This window comes from Drosophila mauritiana, chromosome 2R, assembly GCF_004382145.1.
Source record: "Drosophila mauritiana strain mau12 chromosome 2R, ASM438214v1, whole genome shotgun sequence".
In the NCBI taxonomy this organism is placed as follows: domain Eukaryota; kingdom Metazoa; phylum Arthropoda; class Insecta; order Diptera; family Drosophilidae; genus Drosophila; species Drosophila mauritiana.
In genome coordinates, this window is record NC_046668.1 from 2,686,245 (window position 1) to 2,706,464 (window position 20,220).

Here is a 20,220-nt window from a genome sequence, read left to right on the forward strand (position 1 = left end):
TACAAAAAATACCGCTCAGCTTGCTACAAGAAAAGTGCAAGTAAGATCGTGTGCCTTTTGCTCTAAGGATGGCCACGATATGATAAAGTGTCTCAAATTCAGAGCACAATCTATTGAAAAAAGGAAAGAATTCGTTCAAAAGAACGGCATGTGCTTTAGATTATTTGGAAAGCATAATGCTATCGACTGCAGAAAGGAAATTACATGCAATCGATGCTCCAAAGGACACAACAGCCTTCTTCATGAAGACAACAAACGCAGTATCAACAGCAATAGCCTCAAGCAAGGCCAAGACACACTATTGGCTACAGCTGTTGTTTTCGTGAAAAACAAAGCTGGAGGTTACAACGAGTTGAGGGCGCTCATTGAAGATGGATCCCAGAAGACGCTGATTTCAGAGGAAGTATCACAAATATTAAGGATTCACAGAATAAGGAGTACTATAGAGGTCGAAGGTATCTCCCAGACTACTCAATTATCAAAAAATAGCGTCCACCTGACGATCAAACCAAAAATTCCAAGCAGATTTGGATAGATTGTGTCCGGAAATATAACTCGAGCAGCAAAGCAAAAAATAATAAGTGCCACTACAACAATAAATCTAAAGGACCTGGAACGCTTTTGGGACTTGGAAGATGAAGCCGATGATACAATTACAGACAATGCAGAATGCGAAAGAAAATTCCAAGAAACAACTGTCACCAAAGAGGAAGGCAGATTTGTGGTTTAAATTCCATTCCACAAAGAGGCAAAGCTGGGAGACTCTCGCAAACAGGCAATGGCAAGGCTTATGCAAATGGAAAAGAAGTTTCAAAGAAACCCAAAGAACTGGGCTGCATACAAGGAATTCATGAAAGAATAACTTAAGATGGGACATATGGAATCTGTAAAGACAACGGGCCAAGGTAAATACTATTTACCCCATCAAGCAATCATCAGGCCTGGAAGCTTAACTACGAAGCTACGAGTAGTTTTTGTCGCATCCGCAAAGACGACAAATGGACTAAGCCTAAATGACGTTATTATAGCTGGTCCTAAGATTCAAAAGGATATATTCGATATTCTAATTAAATGGCGCAAGTGGCAATATGTTATGGTAGCTGACATTGAAAAAATGTATCGCCAAATAAAGGTTGCTGAGAAAGACCTAGAATACCAATATATCCTATGGAGAGATGATCCAAAATTGCCGATCAGTGAGTTTAAGTTAACAACCGTACTTATGGCACATCGGCAGCACCTTTCTTAGCAGTCCGATGTCTACGAGAGTTGGCAGATCGCTTTTGCCAAGAGGATAGCGTCTTAGCAGAAACAATTAGAGACGACTTTTATATGGATGACCTCATAACTGGTGGAGACACAGTCAACGAGTGCTATGAACTTCAAAGGAAATTGAGACAAGTGATGGAGAAGGCCGGCATGCATCTGCGAAAATGGGTTGTAAATGACGAACGTATTTTAGCCGACATTCAGGACGACGGTGCTACGGAGAAAATCTGCATTGAGGAGAATGAATCGATCAAGACCTTAGGACTTCAATGGGATCCGAAGAAGGATACGTTTACGTTTTCGGCAGAAAACCCAATGCTAACACGCATAACAAAGCGGTTAGTGTTATCACAGCTGTCCAGAATTTTCGACCCACCAGGATGGTTGGCACCTGTAACGATTCAAGGCAAATGTTTCATTCAGGAACTGTGGAAGTTACCGATGACTTGGGACGTTGAATTGGAATCCAACTTAGCTAACTGGTGGATGGAATATGCTAAAGGTCTATCATGTTTAGAAGAAATAAGCATTCCACGCTGGACTGGATGCTCCAAAGGTATTATGGAGCTACATGGATTCTGCGATGCATCAGAGAAAGCATATGCAGCGGCTGTGTATACAAAAGTAGGTGACAGAGTTACTTTGCTAGCAGCAAAAAGCAAAGTAAATCCTATAAAAAACAGGAAAAAAATTCCAAAGTTGGAATTATGTGCTGCGCATTAATTAGCAAAGTTATTAGCGTAGGTGCAGGCTATATGGAGCAACAAAATCACAACGCATGCATGGAGTGATTCGCAAATTACTATTGCAAAGGTAAGTTCGTCAGAACTAGAGTGGAAGAAATCAATAAACTAATTCCCAATGTCAAATGGAATTACGTTAAATCGGAAGACAATCCAGCAGACGTGGCTTCAAGAGGGATATCACCGCAAGCTCTTAAAATCTGTGAAATTTGGTGAAGAAGGCCTAATTGGCTAGCTATAGATGCACAACACTGGTCAACTCAAAAGGAATCGGAAATTGTTGTGGTATCCACATTGATAGAATCCGAATATCTTCAAAACCATCTTTTATCGAAGTATTCATCGATCGACAGACTTCTTAGAGTAATGGCGTATGTATTACGCTTCACAACAAAGCTGAGAGGAAAATCGCAGCATCCGTCACATCTTACGGTGGAGGAATTAAAGCTAGCAAGGATTGCCGTGGTAAAGACACAACAACAGCTGGATTTTGGACACGAAGTCAGACTACTCAAAAACAAAAGACCATTAGACCCAAAGAGTAAGTTACAGGCGCTAAATCCGTTTTTGGATAGTGATGGCGTACTTCGAGTTATTGGACGACTAAAAAACGCAATGATACCCTATAATGTAAAACATCCAATTGTACTGGATAAGTCACATTTCAAAATACTGGAATCGACAACGCCGGACCGTTCCAGATTCGCTGCTGAAAGGGAAGAGTTCAAAAAAAGCGATAAATCTGGAAGCTGTTAGCGACCTTTCGTCACACAAATTCCTGGAGGCTCTTCGACGGTTCTTTGCATGACGAGGCAAGAGTGAGAACCTATACTCAGATAATGGAAGAAAACTTCGTGGGAGCTTCAAGAGTATTGGACAAAGAATTTGTAGCTGCCATTAAAAACAATAATGAGATAGCACCTTCACTAGAAAAAAAAGGCATCAAGTGGCACTTTATTCCCCCGGGAAGCCCCCACATGAGAGGTTTATGGGAAGCCGGTGTAAAATCAGTGAATCATTACCTTAAACGAGTTATTGGTGAAAACAGCTTTACATATGAAGAATTTGCATCGCTGCTATGTCAAATCGATGCAGCGCTAAACTCACGTCCATTAGTCATTGTAAGGAGCGAAAATTGGAGCTCCTGAACATTTTGACGAAAGTAAGACAATCAGCTCTTTGGATAGATGGAAGCTTATTCAACGCATCAGAGGTGATTTTTGTAAGAAATGAAAAGAGGAGTATCTGGTGTCATTGCAACGCCGAACCAAATGGCGCCAAGAAAAGCCAAATCTGAAGAAGGGACAGCTGGTTCTTATAAAACATTAGAATACTCACCCTGCAAGATGGCCAATGAGAAGAATCATTAGTACGACTAAAGGACAACATGATAAAGTCCGGGTAGTCACGGTGAAAACAAACGATGGGGAAGTAAAAAGATTGCTAAACAAGATCTGTCAACTTCCTGTTAGGGAAGCAAAACCAGCTGGAGCTGCAACGCCATCCGGCGAACTATATTTATGGGTTGCAATAAACATGTCACGGGACAGCATAAGTGGAAACTACAGATAAGTACGATTGCAGCGGCCTATTGCCGGAGTGTCAAGTGATATGACCACGCGGGAGGCCTCAAACATAGATTTAAGAATAAAACTCAGCTGCATTTACCAACGCAGACTGCGGCGTCTTACAAGCGCTGCATTATATAATTAGATGATAAGAACCTATGTAAGAATTAATAAAAGCGAAGCCCTCGCAGCAGCGAGTCAGTTAGATTCAAACACCCGAATTGAACTCAATAAGTGTACGCACAAGTGTATAGTTTGTACAGATAAAAAACCGAAAATACAGACATTCCAGGAAATCGAATTGAACAGAGTGTCCAGAATTTGTATTTGCCTCATTTAACATGGTATTTAATTTCCACGCCATACTAGCGCGCTTAGACGTATGCGGACAAAACTCCGGCACACGTAATAAAACAAGAATTAAGTTTGTCGAGGCAGGGAGAATTACCCCTACTCAAATACTATGATGAAATAGAACGGAAGCTAACGCTTCTTACAAGCAAAACAATAATGACACACGACGCAGCCACAGCGGCCGTCCTTAATGAGCAGCACAGGGATGATGCTCTACGCGTTCATATCTGGCTTAAAAAAATCATTAAAAATTGCCGTTTTTCCGGCAAAACCGCGGGACTTGCCATCAGAATTGGCGTTACCTCAAGAAGCTGAGTCAAGTAAGACAGAAGTATTTTCTCGGCCACGTTCGCCCGACATAACGAAGAAAGAGCCCATAGGCCAAACAACCAGAAACAAGCAGGTTGGAAAAGTTCGCAGTCATACGGCGAACCGAACCAAAAATCAACTTCATGCCGGAAGAAAACACCGACGAAGAAGAATATGACTACATTGCCCAGGCAAGCGCCATAGAAATACAAGACGCGCTGGATGCAGAGGACTCCTGCAATTTTTTAGGGTAAAGTCCTTGCTCCCCTACATTACACGTACGGTGGCAGGAGGAGAAAAAAAATTATTACTCGATACAGGCACCTCAAAAAATTATATTACTCCACTCCCGGGGCTGAAAGGCGTCGTGGCAGCAGAAAAACACTTTACTGTAAAGTCAATTCATGGCTTTACCAAAATTTATAAAAAATGTATAGTTTCGGTGTTTAACGTAAAAACACCCTTTTTTATTCTAAACAATCTTAAAGACTTTGACGGTATTATTGGTCTCGACTTACTCAAACAAGTAAATGCGAAACTTGATTTTACCGGGAATGTTCTAAATACTAGTAACGGAACTGAAAAAATTCACTTTGCTAGGGCGGGAAACGTTAACTTCATTAAAATCGATTATGAAGACGTCCCCTTGATATTAAAAACTCGTTCGATAAAATGATAGTTCAAAATCACAAAGCCTTCGATGACCCAGACGAGGCATTACCATTTAATATAAATACTATCACCACAATTAAAACAGATGGGTAGCCGGTATATTCAAAATCATACCCGCATCCCATGGGTGTGACTGAATTCGTCAATGCAGAGGTTAAACAACTTCTAGCGGACGGCGTAATAAGGCCATACAAATCTCCTTACAACAACCCGACCTGGGTTGTAGACAAAATAGGAACAGATCAAAACGGGGTAAAAAAGAAAGGACTAGTTATCGATTTTAGGAAACTAAACCAGAGAACAGTCGACGATAAATACCCTATCCCAACAATTTCGACAATACTGTCAAGTATGGGAGAGTCAAATTTTTTTACGACACTTGATCTTATGTCAGGCTTTCACCAGATAGAGCTGGCAGAAGAGGACAGAGAAAATACAGCATTTTCAATAAACAACGGCAAATACGAATTTTTTACCATTTGGGCTTAAAAATGCCCCAAGCATTTTCCAAAGGGCCATTGACGACGTCCTAAGAGATGGAATTTCAAAAATAAGCTACGTGTACGTCGATGACGTCATAATATTCTCCAAAACAAAGGAAGACCACGTTAAGGACGTGGATTGGGTTTTAAGAAAACTCTTAGAGGCAGGCATGAGAGTATCCCAGGAGAAATCAAAGTTCTTCAAAAAGAGCGTTGAATACTTGGGGTTCATAGTGTCGCAAGGGGGTCTACGAACCTCACCTGAAAAGGTCAAAGCCATAAAAGAATTCCCTTTACCTAAAACGCTTTTCGAACTCAGATCATTTCTGGGACTAGCAAGCTACTATAGGTGCTTTATAAAAGACTTTGCGACAATCGCAAGGCCTTTAACGAATATCCTAAAGGGAGAAAATGGAAAAGCAAGCAAATATCAGTCAAGGAAAATCGACATCGATATGACCAAAGAACAGAAAGAAACGTTCAACAGGTTGAGAGAAATCTTGGCATCGGAAGACGTTCTGCTTTCATACCCAGACTTTAAGAGACCATTTGATTTGACAACAGATGCGTCAGGTTTTGGTCTAGGAGCGGTACTATCTCAAGACGGCCGCCCGATCACAATGATATCACGCGCCCTTAGAGATAGTGAAAAAAATTTTGCAACCAACGAGCGAGAGCTCCTCGCCATAGTTTGGGCACTGAAAAACCTCCGACTACTTATACGGTGTAAAAGGGTTGCGGATCTTCACCGATCACCAACCACTTACCTTTGCCGTCTCGGATAAAAACCATAACGCGAAGCTAAAACGCTGGAAGGGAATTATCGATGATCACGGCGCCAAATTGGTCTACAAACCAGGCAAAGAAAATCTTGTTGCAGACGCGCTGTCTCGCCAGAAGATAAACGTTCTAAATGACGAACAGTCAGATGTAGAAACAATACACAGCGAACAGTCGCTAACTTACACTATTGACACAACGGACAACCCGGTAAACTGTTTCAGAAATCAAATAATAATCGAAGAAGGAAACAGTTTTTCGGTAGACACATTCATCTTGTTTACCATAAAAGCAAGGTGAGACACATAATAAGGATTTCTAAACGAGAAAATCTTCTTAATGCATTACAAGACGTGGTAAATGCTGAAGTAGTTAACGCAATACATTGCTCCCTACCGATCTTGGCATTTATCCAGCACCGATTAGTTGAATTGTTCCCAAGCACCACTTTCAAGCATGCGAAAAGCTTTGTGCAGGACATAACGGATGCAACTGAGCAGAGAGAAATTGTTATAATAGAGCACAACAGAGCTCACCGAGCAGCACAAGAAAACGTAAAGCAAATCCTGAGGGACTATTTATTCCCTAAGATGCTACGGTTAGCAACAGAAACCACTTTGAACTGCAAGACCTGCTCAATGGCTAAATACAATCGTCATCCATCCAAACAAGCGGTAGCAGAAACACCTATACCTTCCTATGTGGGGGAAATCCTCCACATCGACATCTTTACAACAGATGGAACCCTTTTTCTTACGTGCATTGATAAATTTTCGAAATTTTCCACAGTGCAAACCATCGCATCGAGGGCTATTGTGGACGTAAAATCTCCCCTATTACACATAATAAATTTCTTTCCAAAAATAAGAACCATTTACGATTGGGAAGAAATAAAATTCAACCAAGACCAGTTAATAAAAACAGAAGAAAGCCAAACAGAATTAAATATCAAATACCAAACACGATTGAATGAACTTGCAACAGCAATGAATCAAATTTCTAAAACTGAAACAGATAAAGAAACACACTTACTAGAGATCATTTTAGCTTAAAATAGAACTGTTATTACAGATTTAGATAATATTCTTATGGGCTTAACCCTAAAACTAAACATTGTAAGTCCATCAATTTTAGACGAAACCGATATTGGCCAATTTAGAGACCGACAGCCTATTGACATTAGTCTAATAGAGCTACTAGAAGTATCTAGCATAAGCGTATTCCAAAACTCAGAAATTTTACACTTTTTAATTAAATTCCCTAACCCTAAGATTAAATGTAAGAATATTATAATCTTCCCGGTCCAGCACAATAACAAGATCTTGAACTTTGAGGACGGAAATCTGGTAGCGGAATGCAGATCCCGGAACATCAACATCGGGCACTGCAAGACGACGGTCGGCGCCACTTTCTGCAAAGAACTGCAGAATGGCACTTGCGCTCAGCAGATAATCTCCGGCGCCGTTGCACACTGTTCTACACTTCCCGGCCACCTGGATTCGGTGACCATTGTGGATCACGGAACTCTCATTGTGAAATATGCCAACGTGACCGTGACAACTATAACCGACAGCCAAGGGAAAGACCAGAAAGTTTCGGGTACCTACCTGGTAACATACACCGAAAAGGTAGCCCTCAATGGGACTTGGTACATTAATCAGCTATGAAATTCACATAAAAAACCTGCAGTGTCGGTCATCGCCGTTGTAAACGTCACGACTCATCAGCATAGGTTAAAAGCCGTCCACTTCTCCACGAACTTAGTCTGAGGAACCTTCACCACATCGGGACTCTTAGAGAGAAACTCACCTTGGGGTCCCTCCTCAGCAATTCCTTCGCCATACTTGCTGCCTTCCTATTGTGCTCCACCATTTGGTTGAGCTACTATCACCTATTCTCTCGCTCTCACTCTTTCGCTCTCCCACACAAAATCGAAAATTTCTGAGCGTACAGACTGCTCTCTTGCGGTTATTTTCACAGCTTGCTTGGAAATTTTGACCGTGTTTTTTTTTTTTTTTTGCACAGTGGTCTGATTTTAGACAAACATGGAAACAATAAATGTTATCAAGTTATAAAACCTGAGAAAAAAAATGATTTGTTGGCTATGTGATAGAATGGTGTATACTGAGTGCGCGGTTTTAATGGCCGAGCAAGTGATGACCTAGCAGAGGGTTACAATTTAAATTACTTTTGTGATGATTGCCTTGTGCCTCGAAGCGAGATGAAATCGTTTTTGCGCCAAACTAAAAGTGGCTTGAAAGAACTGATCAACAGTTTTGGCGTAGCTAGATATAGTTTTTGTCGCCGATGTTTTTCTTCCCGCGCAAAATTCATAGTTTAATGGCCTTAAGCTATTAGAGGAATCTCCAAAGCGCAAAAAAGCCGCTGGTGGTAGGCTGCCTAAGGCCCCACAACCACGGACAAATGAATGTTGCTAAGATCGGCAGCTAAAAAAGATTCGGAGCAATCCGATCAATCCACTGTGGAGGGAGCCCACCCTGGGATTGCTAAAGATTCCGATCTGTACTGGTCTCTCAACGAGTGATTCTACCTGTCCCGATTAGTTTACCACCACAAGGGAACATTGAGTCCGAACTACCGGCAAAAGTTGGCACTTCAGAAATACAATCTGCAGGGCCAAAACCCCTCGCGGTGGTTCCACTAAAGAAACAAATTTTCGTTTCTTACATACAATATATATATTCTTATCTGACCGTCCCTCCAGACGGAAAGGTGGAGTCTTAATTGCGGTTAGATCTACCCTCGCGTCGGAGGAGTTACTTTTTGACGAGTCCCGTAACTCTGAGTTCTTATGCGTAAAGCTGTCATTTTCCGACAGATCAGTTTATCATACATAACATGCTCGTATATTCCACCCTCTTCTGAATTCTCAGAATATCAGAATCACCTGTCCGCTATCCAATCCATCTCAAATAAACTGTCTGACAGGGACCAATTGATAGTTCTAGGTGATTTTAATATACCTGACACAACGTGGTCCCCAGAAGAAAATTCAAATATCCTTCTCCCTTAAGCACAACATGAATTTATTAATGGCTTGCTCGACTTATCGTTGTCGCAAGTAAATTATATTCAAAACTATCTTGGTCGATTATTGGAAATATGTTTTCTAACAAGTCCAGAAAGTGTGTTTCTGTCCAGGGTAGCACCTCTTACTCAACCTGAAGATCCATATCGTCCTACTTTTGAGGTGACAATCGACATAGGTGCCGTATTAAAAGTAAATTCAGAGAAATGAACAAAGCGAATTCACTGTTTTCGCAAGGCAAATTTTCGGAGGCTAATCAATTTTATAGCTGGCTTTAATTGGTCCGATCTTTACTCCTGCAACATAATGACGGATGCCATTAATATGTTTTATACCACAATTAAATGATTTTTTGACTCTTGTGTTCCGATGTACTATCCGTCAATCTCTAAACCTCCTTGGTTAAATAAAGAGTTGACACACCCAAGAAATGTAAAGTCCAGACTTTATACAAAATATAAAAATACAGGTTCTCAGTCCGTCCTTTCTAAATATGTAAGGGCTCGGTTAAACTTTACCATGTTTAATGATCAGTGCTACAGGAATTATTTAAACCGTTTTAAGTTTCAGTTCGCACAGGATCCGAAACAGTTTTATTATTTCGTTAACACTAAGCAAAAAACAAGTTCCTACCCATCCTCGCTATTTTTTGAAAACACTACGGTAACATCGGATCAGGCAATACCCGATCTATTCGCCAAGTTTTTTCAAACAACATATTCTACTTTACCTCATTCCGAACAGCCATACTCTTATGCCGTTTCTAAGTCGAATCTAATATTCTGCCCCACTATAAACGAAAGCTCACTGCTTAACGATCTTCAGCGTGATAAACCGGTCTATTCGCCAGGTCCCGACGGAATCCCTGGCTGTGTGCTCAGATTCTGTGCGGAAGCCTTGTGCAAGCCTCTACTGAAACTGTTTACCTTATCTTCACAGTTTCCTCATATATGGAAGGAGTCCTTTGTGATTCCTCTTCATAAAAAAGGTAGCAAACTGGATGTAACCAATTACAGAGGAATCTCTAAATTTTCGGCTATCCCAAAACTTTTAAAAATGTTATCACTCACCTTTGTAGATCAATCACCGTGTTAGCACGGATTTATGAAACGCAGAACAACAACCACCCACCTCTTAGAGTTCTTCTGGAGTATTCTTTCGTAACACAGGGTTTCAAAAATAATCTTCAAACTTCATCTACACTGACTTTAATTAAGCATTTGACTCTGTTAATCATTACCTTCTAGTAAGGAAACTTGATCTATTAGGTTTCCCTGTTGATCTTCTAAATTGGATTTCAATCTGAATGGCAGGGCGGAAAAAGTCCTCTTTAAGAATTCTCTGTCTTGTATTCTCCGAGACTCTCTGTCCCACAAGGGAGCCACCTTGGTCCGCTTCTTTTTACCTTATTCATTAATAAAACATTCGCGTGTACTTATGTACGCAGACGATGTTAAATTATGCCTCCAGTACAAGGACATTTCGTGCCATTTGGACTTACAATCCGAACTAGACCGATTTCAAATATGGTGCCATATCGTGCCAACCCAATACGCACGACTTCACTCTAAATGGGTGCTCTTTGGACAGAATAACACGAGTTGATGATCTTGGTGTTCTTCTGGACCCAAAAATAAAAATTTCTGACCATATTTCGTCTATTGTCAATAAGGCCAAGGGTGTGCTTGGTTTTATAAAAAGGTGGTCTAAGGAATTTGATGATCCTTACATGACTTAGACCTTATTTACTTCGTTAGTCCGTCCGATTCTAGAATATGGATCACCTGTTTGGAGTCCACAATACGAAGTCCACTCGGACCGCATTGAATCGGTCCAAAAAAACTTACTTACTCTTACTTTTTGCCTTGCGGCGCCTAAATTGGGATGCAAACCGTATATTACCTCCTTATTCCAGTAGAGTACTTTTAAGTAATTTACCATCTCTAGCTAACCGTAAAACTATGCTTGGAGCAGTCTTTATTTGTAAGCTTATTCGTGGTGATGTTGAGAGTCCCGACTTGATTAGTCGGCTTACCTTTTCGGTTCGAAGTAGATTCACTAGAAACTATATACCACTTATCTTAAATCATTGTAGATCTAACTATGACCCTTACAAAGTATTATGTTCTGACTATAATAGACTTTATACTATTATCTGTAATCTTGACTCTCTGCCGCTCTTGAAGCAATCAATTTTAACTTTTTTAGTACATAATTAGATCCTACTAACACTAATATTTATTAGAGTTATGTTATTATTTAGTTACATTATTTATTATTATTTATTACTTTATGTTTATTTCCTCGTCTCTGTTCTCTTTTCTATAACGCGTCTATCTTCTCGCGAATCGAGCCGTACGATACACGGCAGCGCCCCTCGGTCGGTTGGGCGGGAGGTGTGGCCGTGGGACCCGTGCGAAAAAAAAATAAAAAAAATATTGTCCATGTCCTGACTTGGTATTATTACTTCGGGTATTATTACTGACACCGTTTGCGGCGATCAGCTTCGTTGATGTATCTGGTAAACACTGCAGATGAATTTTATATGCCAAAGGAAACATAAAGGAATTTTATCTTGCCATATTTCATGAATGCACCTTCATAACTTGATCGTTTACTGTATTGTGTTCACAAGTAAATCAAGTGGATCCCAGTGTTCGCGTTGCGTTCGGGTGAGTATTATTCAATAAATGTCTTTACTTTGACCTTCCGTGATTGATATGAATGGCACAAATCAAATTGTGAGGAGTCTAAAAACTCCCCAAAAATCCAGGTGCAGGTGAGCTGTCTAGCAACAATGAAGAACAGCCAGGTTAAACGGTAGAGAATTGACCTTGGACGCCTGCAAAGCGGAGAAACCGTGAATTAACGGTACCGCACTAGACCTTGGACTCGTGCCGGGTTCAGAGGTCGAGTGGTAACTGTGCGGACTGTGGGCGAGCGCAAAGAAGACGCACCATTAACTCCCGGAAAATTAATTTGGAACTTGAAAAATTATGAATTTCGTGTCCAAGCAAGAGAGAAAGTATATGCTCTGATTTACGTCACATAAGCCATGCACCGAAGAGACGGATACTGGCAGATTCCGCTGGAAGCAGACAGTCGAATGTATACAGCACTCACGGTGCCAAGAAACCTGCCGATTTCAAGCGAAAGTTATGCCGTTCGGACTACATTCGGAGTCGGCGATGTTTCAGCAGGCATTGGACCCATAGGACCCGAGATGATAACACACACCTTCGCATATCAGGAAGATATTTAGTGAACGGACGGACGCTACAGGAGCACATGTACAGCCTAAATTTTTATTGCAGACAGACGCCAGCGAGCTTGACGCTTTTCTCACAGAACAGTCAGTTCCAGGCGCGGGAGTGATATCCTACTCCAGAGGATCACTAAATAAAACGGCGAAGAACAGCTCTAAAACGGAATTAGAGTGTTTAGGAATAGTGTAGGCCGTCAAGAAATTGAATTACTGCGACTCCCACAGTACGATTTCCGTATTTCGTGTAGAAAGGTGAAGCTGAACGTCGTAGCGGACGCACTATCGAGGCAACCACTTAAAAAAAAAAAAACCGCAGGATAAGATTAAGACCGAAGGAGGAAGGGAAACAAAGCGAGCAACAGGAATGTCGGTGAGTGGACGAAATGCAGGGAAAAGGTTAAGTAGGATCCACAAAAACACCCGGACTATCTGGTGGAGACCGGTCGGCTGAATTTGGACATTCCACACAGGACAGTAAACGAGGATGTGGTGTCGTAGAAGCTGTGTGCACCGAGCGGGGAAAAACAACGCGTCATGTAGACAGCAGGACACCTGGGCAATTGAAAGACGATTGCAAGGGTTTCAGCCAGTTAGAAATGGATGTGAGAAAATTGGTGAGGAACTTCAAAAGTTTTGTGAAACGCAGGGCAAATTAAGTGAAGGTGGCTGGGAACCATGAGCCAGATGGATCCAGATTCTTTCTCCAGTTTGTAGCCGCAGCCGCCGCCACTGCCACCAACGCTGCCTCCGAAGCTGCCACCGACGTCACCCCCGAAACTGCCAATACCACGAAAAAAGGTGGTGCGGGTTTCATCCTCAGCAGCCATGAAGGATCGCGCGGGGTGGAACGACACGCAGGCCAGGCACGCGGGCCGCAAATAGGCTACCACTGGACCAGGGCCGTCCACCCCGGAGCACAAAGTGGCTTCAGAACGGGGAAATGCTAAAAGGAAGAGATGCGTAAATATGGCGCAGTTTTACTCACAAAACTTCAATAGTTACCATCGTCATCGTTACCACCAGCAACGCTGGGAGAACACGTGGAGAAAATCGGGATAGTTCAATTGAAAGGAATACAAAATGGAATAAAAATACACATGGATTGAACAAGGCGCGACAGGTTCTGATAGTCCGGAGAAGAGCCCAAGAAAGTTATAATAGGCTGAGACTGCAAGGTTGGGAAAGTGATGCGCAGAAGAAACAAGTAAGAATGGCTATGCGAGAAGACATTCATACGGAGAACCGCTAGGTAACCACCAGTAACTAGGGATTAGTCAGTGAGAACGCGCGAACCTGTCAATCATCCACGTAAGCCAGTAAGTTACGCACACGGTAAAATGAGAGTGAGTAGTGCAAACAACATCCCGCAGATCAAGATCACTGAATCCAGCCACTCAACGACGAGGGAGTCTACAAGGCTGAGGCTAAAGTTGAGATCCCCACGGTGAGGGTGCTACAGTAGGAGACGACAGAGACCTGAAGTTGTCAGGAAAGGATTATGGTGTCCTTGGTTTGGCTCGTGTAACAGAAGCGGCCATAACAGGCGTGTGTTTTGGTGTTTCCATCGGTGGTTCAGAGAAGAGCTTTGGGTTTACCTAACGGACACAGTCTGCATCCCCAGACTGGAGAGTATTCAAAGTCGACTACTATATATACACGATAAATGAATGTCTTCTGTAGTTGTCCGGCATACATACATAACAAATGACACACGAATAAAAATTTACCTAAATAATAACATTTGTAAATGCTTTTGCAAAGCAGAAGTCTATAGTCTCATTAGCTCGGAAGTTAAAGACGTATGAATTAAAGCTTTTTTAAAGCTGTTTTCCAGATTAACTAGAGAAGTTTTTATATCGTCATTTTGAGTAATTTAAATAGTAAGCGTTCATTTTACGGAAATGTGTTGTATATGTATAGTCAGGGTATTTCAATAGGTGTAAAGCTATATTCACGTTCCCGACTAATTCATTCCCGTACTCAGCTTGTGAAAATGTGAATAAGAAAATTACAAATTTTTTCGAATCTGTAATAAGTATGAATATGAATAATTAATCAATTATTGATAATTCTTGTAAATTTCTATCGCTGTCCAAACAATTTGTGGACCACACACACTTTGAAAAGTTGTCTTATGTATATTCCTTTTTCATTTCCCATGTTTATTTCTATAGTAGTCCCCGAGTACCGGGTTTCTGATAGTCGAGAAATTCGAATATGGCGTTATCTCTTGCCCATTGGACCGTCGTGGTGAATGTGGCTCCTAACTAAGGGAAAATTACCTTTGTCAATAGAGGCTAGCAACCCCTCATTGCTACTACTCAGAGAATCGGCATGTCATATTTTTGTCCTAGCGCAATGCTACATTTTGAAGTTGAAGTCCTGCAAATGCAAAGCCTAACAAGCTTCTCGAAGAGAACCATCATTTTTGTTCATGGTCATCTCAAACGCGTTACAGTTGGTTACGATCGTGAATTTCATGCTCAAACACGTTACTTGACTAGATCACCAGTAATGACGACATCTAACTCGCTAAACCCACCAGACTTGCCAAATGCTCTGGCAAAGTGTCAGGAACTTGAGTCTAACAAATTTCGAGCCCAATTTGCAAATAGGTATTATGGATTTAGGACTGAAAATAAAAAGAAACCAAAGATTTAATACAGTAGATTCCAGACAGAATAATAATAAATCACAAAGAATGAATAATAATTGGAATAATAATCATAATAATAATCAATATAATAATTGGTTGGCAAACGGGAGCTTTGGACAAAATAATAATTGGAATTTAAATAACAATTCTAAGGTACAACCCCCACCAGAACCAACAGACAGAATTATAATAAGAAATAATTTTAATCGATTCCTAGCACAAAAAACTGATCCTCAAATCCCATTAAAAAGGGAAGCAACTGGGACCGTTAGTTACCCACACCAGAAAGGAATGAGAATAAATAACATTGATGAAGATCATTTTTTAGATCAGAACCCTACAGGGGAATGCCTCATATAACAAGAATAGACAGAAAAAAAAAAACTAAAAATATTAATTGACACAGAAGCCACATCTTGCTATATCAAAAATGGAATTTATGAAAATAGAAAAGAATTGCCAACTTACAAATGTATATCTACAGTTCATGGACACTCAATTATAAAATATTACCATATATTAACAACATTTGAAGCTAAACATCTATTTTATTAGTTAGAAGGTTTAGAATCCAACTTATTAATTGGGTACAATCTATTAATGAAAATTGGAGCTAAAATAGATGCAGAAAAGGGTATCATGGAATATAATGGTAAAAAATAAAAGCTCGAATATTATGACAATGAGGAAAAGAACGATTTGTGTTATATTGAAGAAAAAAATGTTCTTCCATTAAAAGAATATATTATAAAAAAATACTTTGATGAACAAAAAGTATCAAACAACAAAGTAAATACGGTAATGAGCGAAGTTTATATAGCTTGGGATCAAAGAATCCTGAGCACGTCGACGTTGAATTATCAGTCAACAAAAAAACTATTAATTTGGATTTTCCGAATTTTCCGACAAAGAACAAATTCATAATCTAAAAATAATTTCAAATCAAATAAAAGATTGCGAAAATAGGATTGTGAATAAAATTGAAAAGGATAGAATACTCCTTCTTCCTTATGCTGTCAGTCTCAGATTTCGTTAATAATGAAATCGATAGAATGCTAAAAGAACAAATTATAAGACCAAGTAGAAGTCCTTTTAATTCACCAGTCTTAGTAGTACCCAAAAAGGGTCAGAGCGAAGATGGAACTCTAAAACATCGACTAGTAATTGATTTTAAAAAACTAAACGAATACTCAATACCGGACAGATACCCGATGCAAGACCCGATTGTAATATTATATAACTTAGGAAAGTCAAAATATTTCTCAACAATTGATCTGGAATAAGGATTTCACAATAATGAAGTATTCGAATCCACAAAACATTTGAGAGCTTCAAAGTTTTTTAGGCCTCACTGGATATTACCGAAAATTTGTCCGAAATTATGCAAAAATTGACAAACCTTTAACCAAATACTTAGGAGAAGATAATTTCCTCTCTGACTGATATGATGTTAAGGTCTCTTTGGATATTTTCGTTTCGGATATACCATGGTGCCCCAGTGATTGTTCTCAGTATCTTGGACTGAGCCCTTTGCATGATATCTATGTTGCTACTGCTGGCACTTCCCCATAGTTGGGAGCCGTATGTCCAAATTGGTTTTAATACGGAATATAGAGTAAGACCCTGTGGTCAAGACAGTGAGTTGATAAGCCAATGGAGACTACTAGCCTTAAGCTTCAGATGTGTTCTTTTGGCTTCAATATCGGCATCAGAGTTAAGCTTTGGATTTAGCGCGATATGTGAGCTTATATATTTTCTGTACTTGATCCAGTTTGTTCTTTTTGATGTTAACCTGCTAGTCTGCTTTCTAGTCTCAAGGCATTTGAGGGCGTTCAGTATTAAGAGGACTGGCGAGTGGTCAGATGATGGATCCGGTAGGGATTCGGCACTAATGAGGTTTCGAGGGATGTTTTAGTCATTGCAAAATCGATAAAATCAGGAATTTCGTTCGGGTCGGTCGGCCAGTATGATAGTCTGCCTGAAGAGACGTAGTCAAGTTCTATTTACATTTATGATGGCGTTATACAACTGTTTTCCTTTAGGGGTGTCGAGGCGTGATCCCCTGTGGGTGTGTTTGGCGTTGTAGTCACCTGCAGCAATGAAATGGTTCCCTAGAGTGTTGAAGAAGTCCAGAAATTGTTGTTCGGATACATAATAACGTGGGGGACAGTATACCGCTGCGAGTGTAAGATTGCCGCTTCCTTGTTGCATGTTTATAGATGTGGCCTGCCTATAATTAGTTGCAAACTCGCTATAATGGTGGTGTTTGATGCGATTTCTAATCAGGATACCGGTTCCGCCATGTGCTTTTCCGTCTGAATGATTTGTTCCGTAAAACAAAAAGCCGCTTATTTGGAAGATATATTTAGCAGTGAGATGTTGTTCCGACAGTAGCATGACGTCAATTTGATTGTCATGAAGAAATTGAGCTATTTCAAGTTTATGCCGTGAAACGCCGTTGGCGTTCCACAATGATATTCGTAGGGCAACCATTGATTATGTGGAACGTTGTGATATTAGCATCTCCATGAGGAGATTTTGGTTGCGCATGAGGTCTTGCATGGTAGTCCGCACGAAGAACATGAATTCAATCATATTCTGCTGCAAAGTATGGTTTCATGGTTTCAATATTGCTTTGTTGTTGCGTCAGTAATCGAGGATTCGGTGTCGGATCTATTTGAGCAGAATGTAGAGTGGTTGTCGTAGTGCTAGGCTTAGTAAGTCCCGATTTCTGGACGTTTGCGAAAGTCACATTTTGTGAGGTGATCCCCGGCCAAATGAGGATCTCTTTGCGGTTGAGAAAGATACGTCTGGGTTTATTTCTGAGGCTTCAAGTGTATTCTGTGCGTTATGGAGGCGTACAGGCGTTACTCGGGGGTGAAGCAGGCTTTTGAGGTCTTTGTATATTGGACAGCCTCTATAGTTTGCTGTGTGCTTACCGCCACATTTTCCGTACTTTTTAGTATTCGGATCGCTATCATAATAGAAGAAACACATATTCGAGCTCATAGATGACTAGACGAAAATTACAAACAAATGAATAGATTATATATTGGGCAAAATTTATTTATCAACTTAAAGGAACGAAAATAAATATAACAGGCATCCAATTAAAATCCCAATTGGGGAAGCTCCTATTCCAACTAAGGAAGGAGAAAATTTACACCTCAAAATTGTTTACCCGCAAAATCTCATTTTCTTTACTTGCATTGATGCGTGTTCAAAATTCGTGGTATTAAAAAAAATCCAAAATAAACTTAACATAGAGAATAAAGTAATGGAATTGCTTCAACAATTTCCCCACACCAAAGTAATTATGACTTTTAAGAACCAAGCTTCACCTATGCTAAATTCAAATCCTTTGCACAAAGATGTGGTTTAACTATACATTTCGCAGACCCCAGACTCAGTACCTCGAACGGACAAGTTGAAAGGGCACATTCAACATTAACAGAATAAAAGAAGAATTAAATCTCATTGACTATTCAGAAATAATTATTACAGCCGCAAAAAATTGAATCAGAGCATTCATTCTACAACAAATCAAAAAACTTTTGATATTCTCTATAATAAAATTGAACACAAAAACATTAAAACAATTTTAAGAACACTCAAGAATATATGTTAGCAACACATAATGAAGGTCGTAGGAAAAAAGAATATCATGTGGAGCAAGTATTTTATGAAAATAAACATGTATGTTCACACTATAAACTTGTGCGTACACTTATTGAGTTCAATTCGGGTGTTTGAATCTAACTGACTCGCTGCTGCGAGGGCTTCGCTTTTATTCATTCTTACATAGGTTCTTATCATCTAATTATATAATGCAGCGCTTGTAAGTCGCCGCAGTTTGCGTTTGTAAATGCAGCAGAGTTTTATTCTTAAATCTATGTTTGAGGCCCATGACCGCGCTAATAACCTTTCGCGTGGTCATATCTCTTGACACTTCGGCAATAGGCCGCTGCAATCGTACTTATCTCCCGCGTGGTCATATCTCTTGACTGCAATAAACACATATTTAGACATGTAAAAAGAAATACTAACAAAATAATAATATTAAGTTTTAAAAAATATTCTATTTTTTTTAAAATTACAGAAAATGCATTTCTTAATACTTTTAACACTATTCGTAATGATAGCCACTTCAGAAATAATTGATTACTCCTATCACGAATTTTTCCTGTTCAAGGACAAAAAGGATGTTCTTACTTATTTTGTTTTTGTTTTTTTTATCACACGGGTCCCACGGCCACACCTCCCGCCCAACCGACCGAGGGGCGCTGCCGTGTATCGTACGGCTCGATTCGCGAGAAGATAGACGCGTTATAGAAAAGAGAACAGAGACGAGGAAATAAACATAAAGTAATAAATAATAATAAATAATGTAACTAAATAATAACATAACTCTAATAAATATTAGTGTTAGTAGGATCTAATTATGTACTAAAAAAGTTAAAATTGATTGCTTCAAGAGCGGCAGAGAGTCAAGATTACAGATAATAGTATAAAGTCTATTATAGTCAGAACATAATACTTTGTAAGGGTCATAGTTAGATCTACAATGATTTAAGATAAGTGGTATATAGTTTCTAGTGAATCTACTTCGAACCGAAAAGGTAAGCCGACTAATCAAGTCGGGACTCTCAACATCACCACGAATAAGCTTACAAATAAAGACTGCTCCAAGCATAGTTTTACGGTTAGCTAGAGATGGTAAATTACTTAAAAGTACTCTACTGGAATAAGGAGGTAATATACGGTTTGCATCCCAATTTAGGCGCCGCAAGGCAAAAAGTAAGAGTAAGTAAGTTTTTTTGGACCGATTCAATGCGGTCCGAGTGGACTTCGTATTGTGGACTCCAAACAGGTGATCCATATTCTAGAATCGGACGGACTAACGAAGTAAATAAGGTCTAAGTCATGTAAGGATCATCAAATTCCTTAGACCACCTTTTTATAAAACCAAGCACACCCTTGGCCTTATTGACAATAGACGAAATATGGTCAGAAATTTTTATTTTTGGGTCCAGAAGAACACCAAGATCATCAACTCGTGTTATTCTGTCCAAA

The 20,220-nt window shown here is 40.0% G+C and overlaps 1 protein-coding gene across 1 annotated transcript in view; it reads right to left on the reverse strand.

Annotated features, from left to right (window-relative positions):
* The window catches only part of LOC117138441 (RYamide neuropeptides), a 174,355-nt gene that overhangs the window by 33,296 nt on the left and 120,839 nt on the right, over positions 1 to 20,220 (reverse strand). The window contains 1 exon segment of the mRNA XM_033300552.1: positions 7,987 to 8,028. Within this exon segment, the coding sequence (XP_033156443.1) occupies positions 7,987 to 8,028 (42 nt within the window).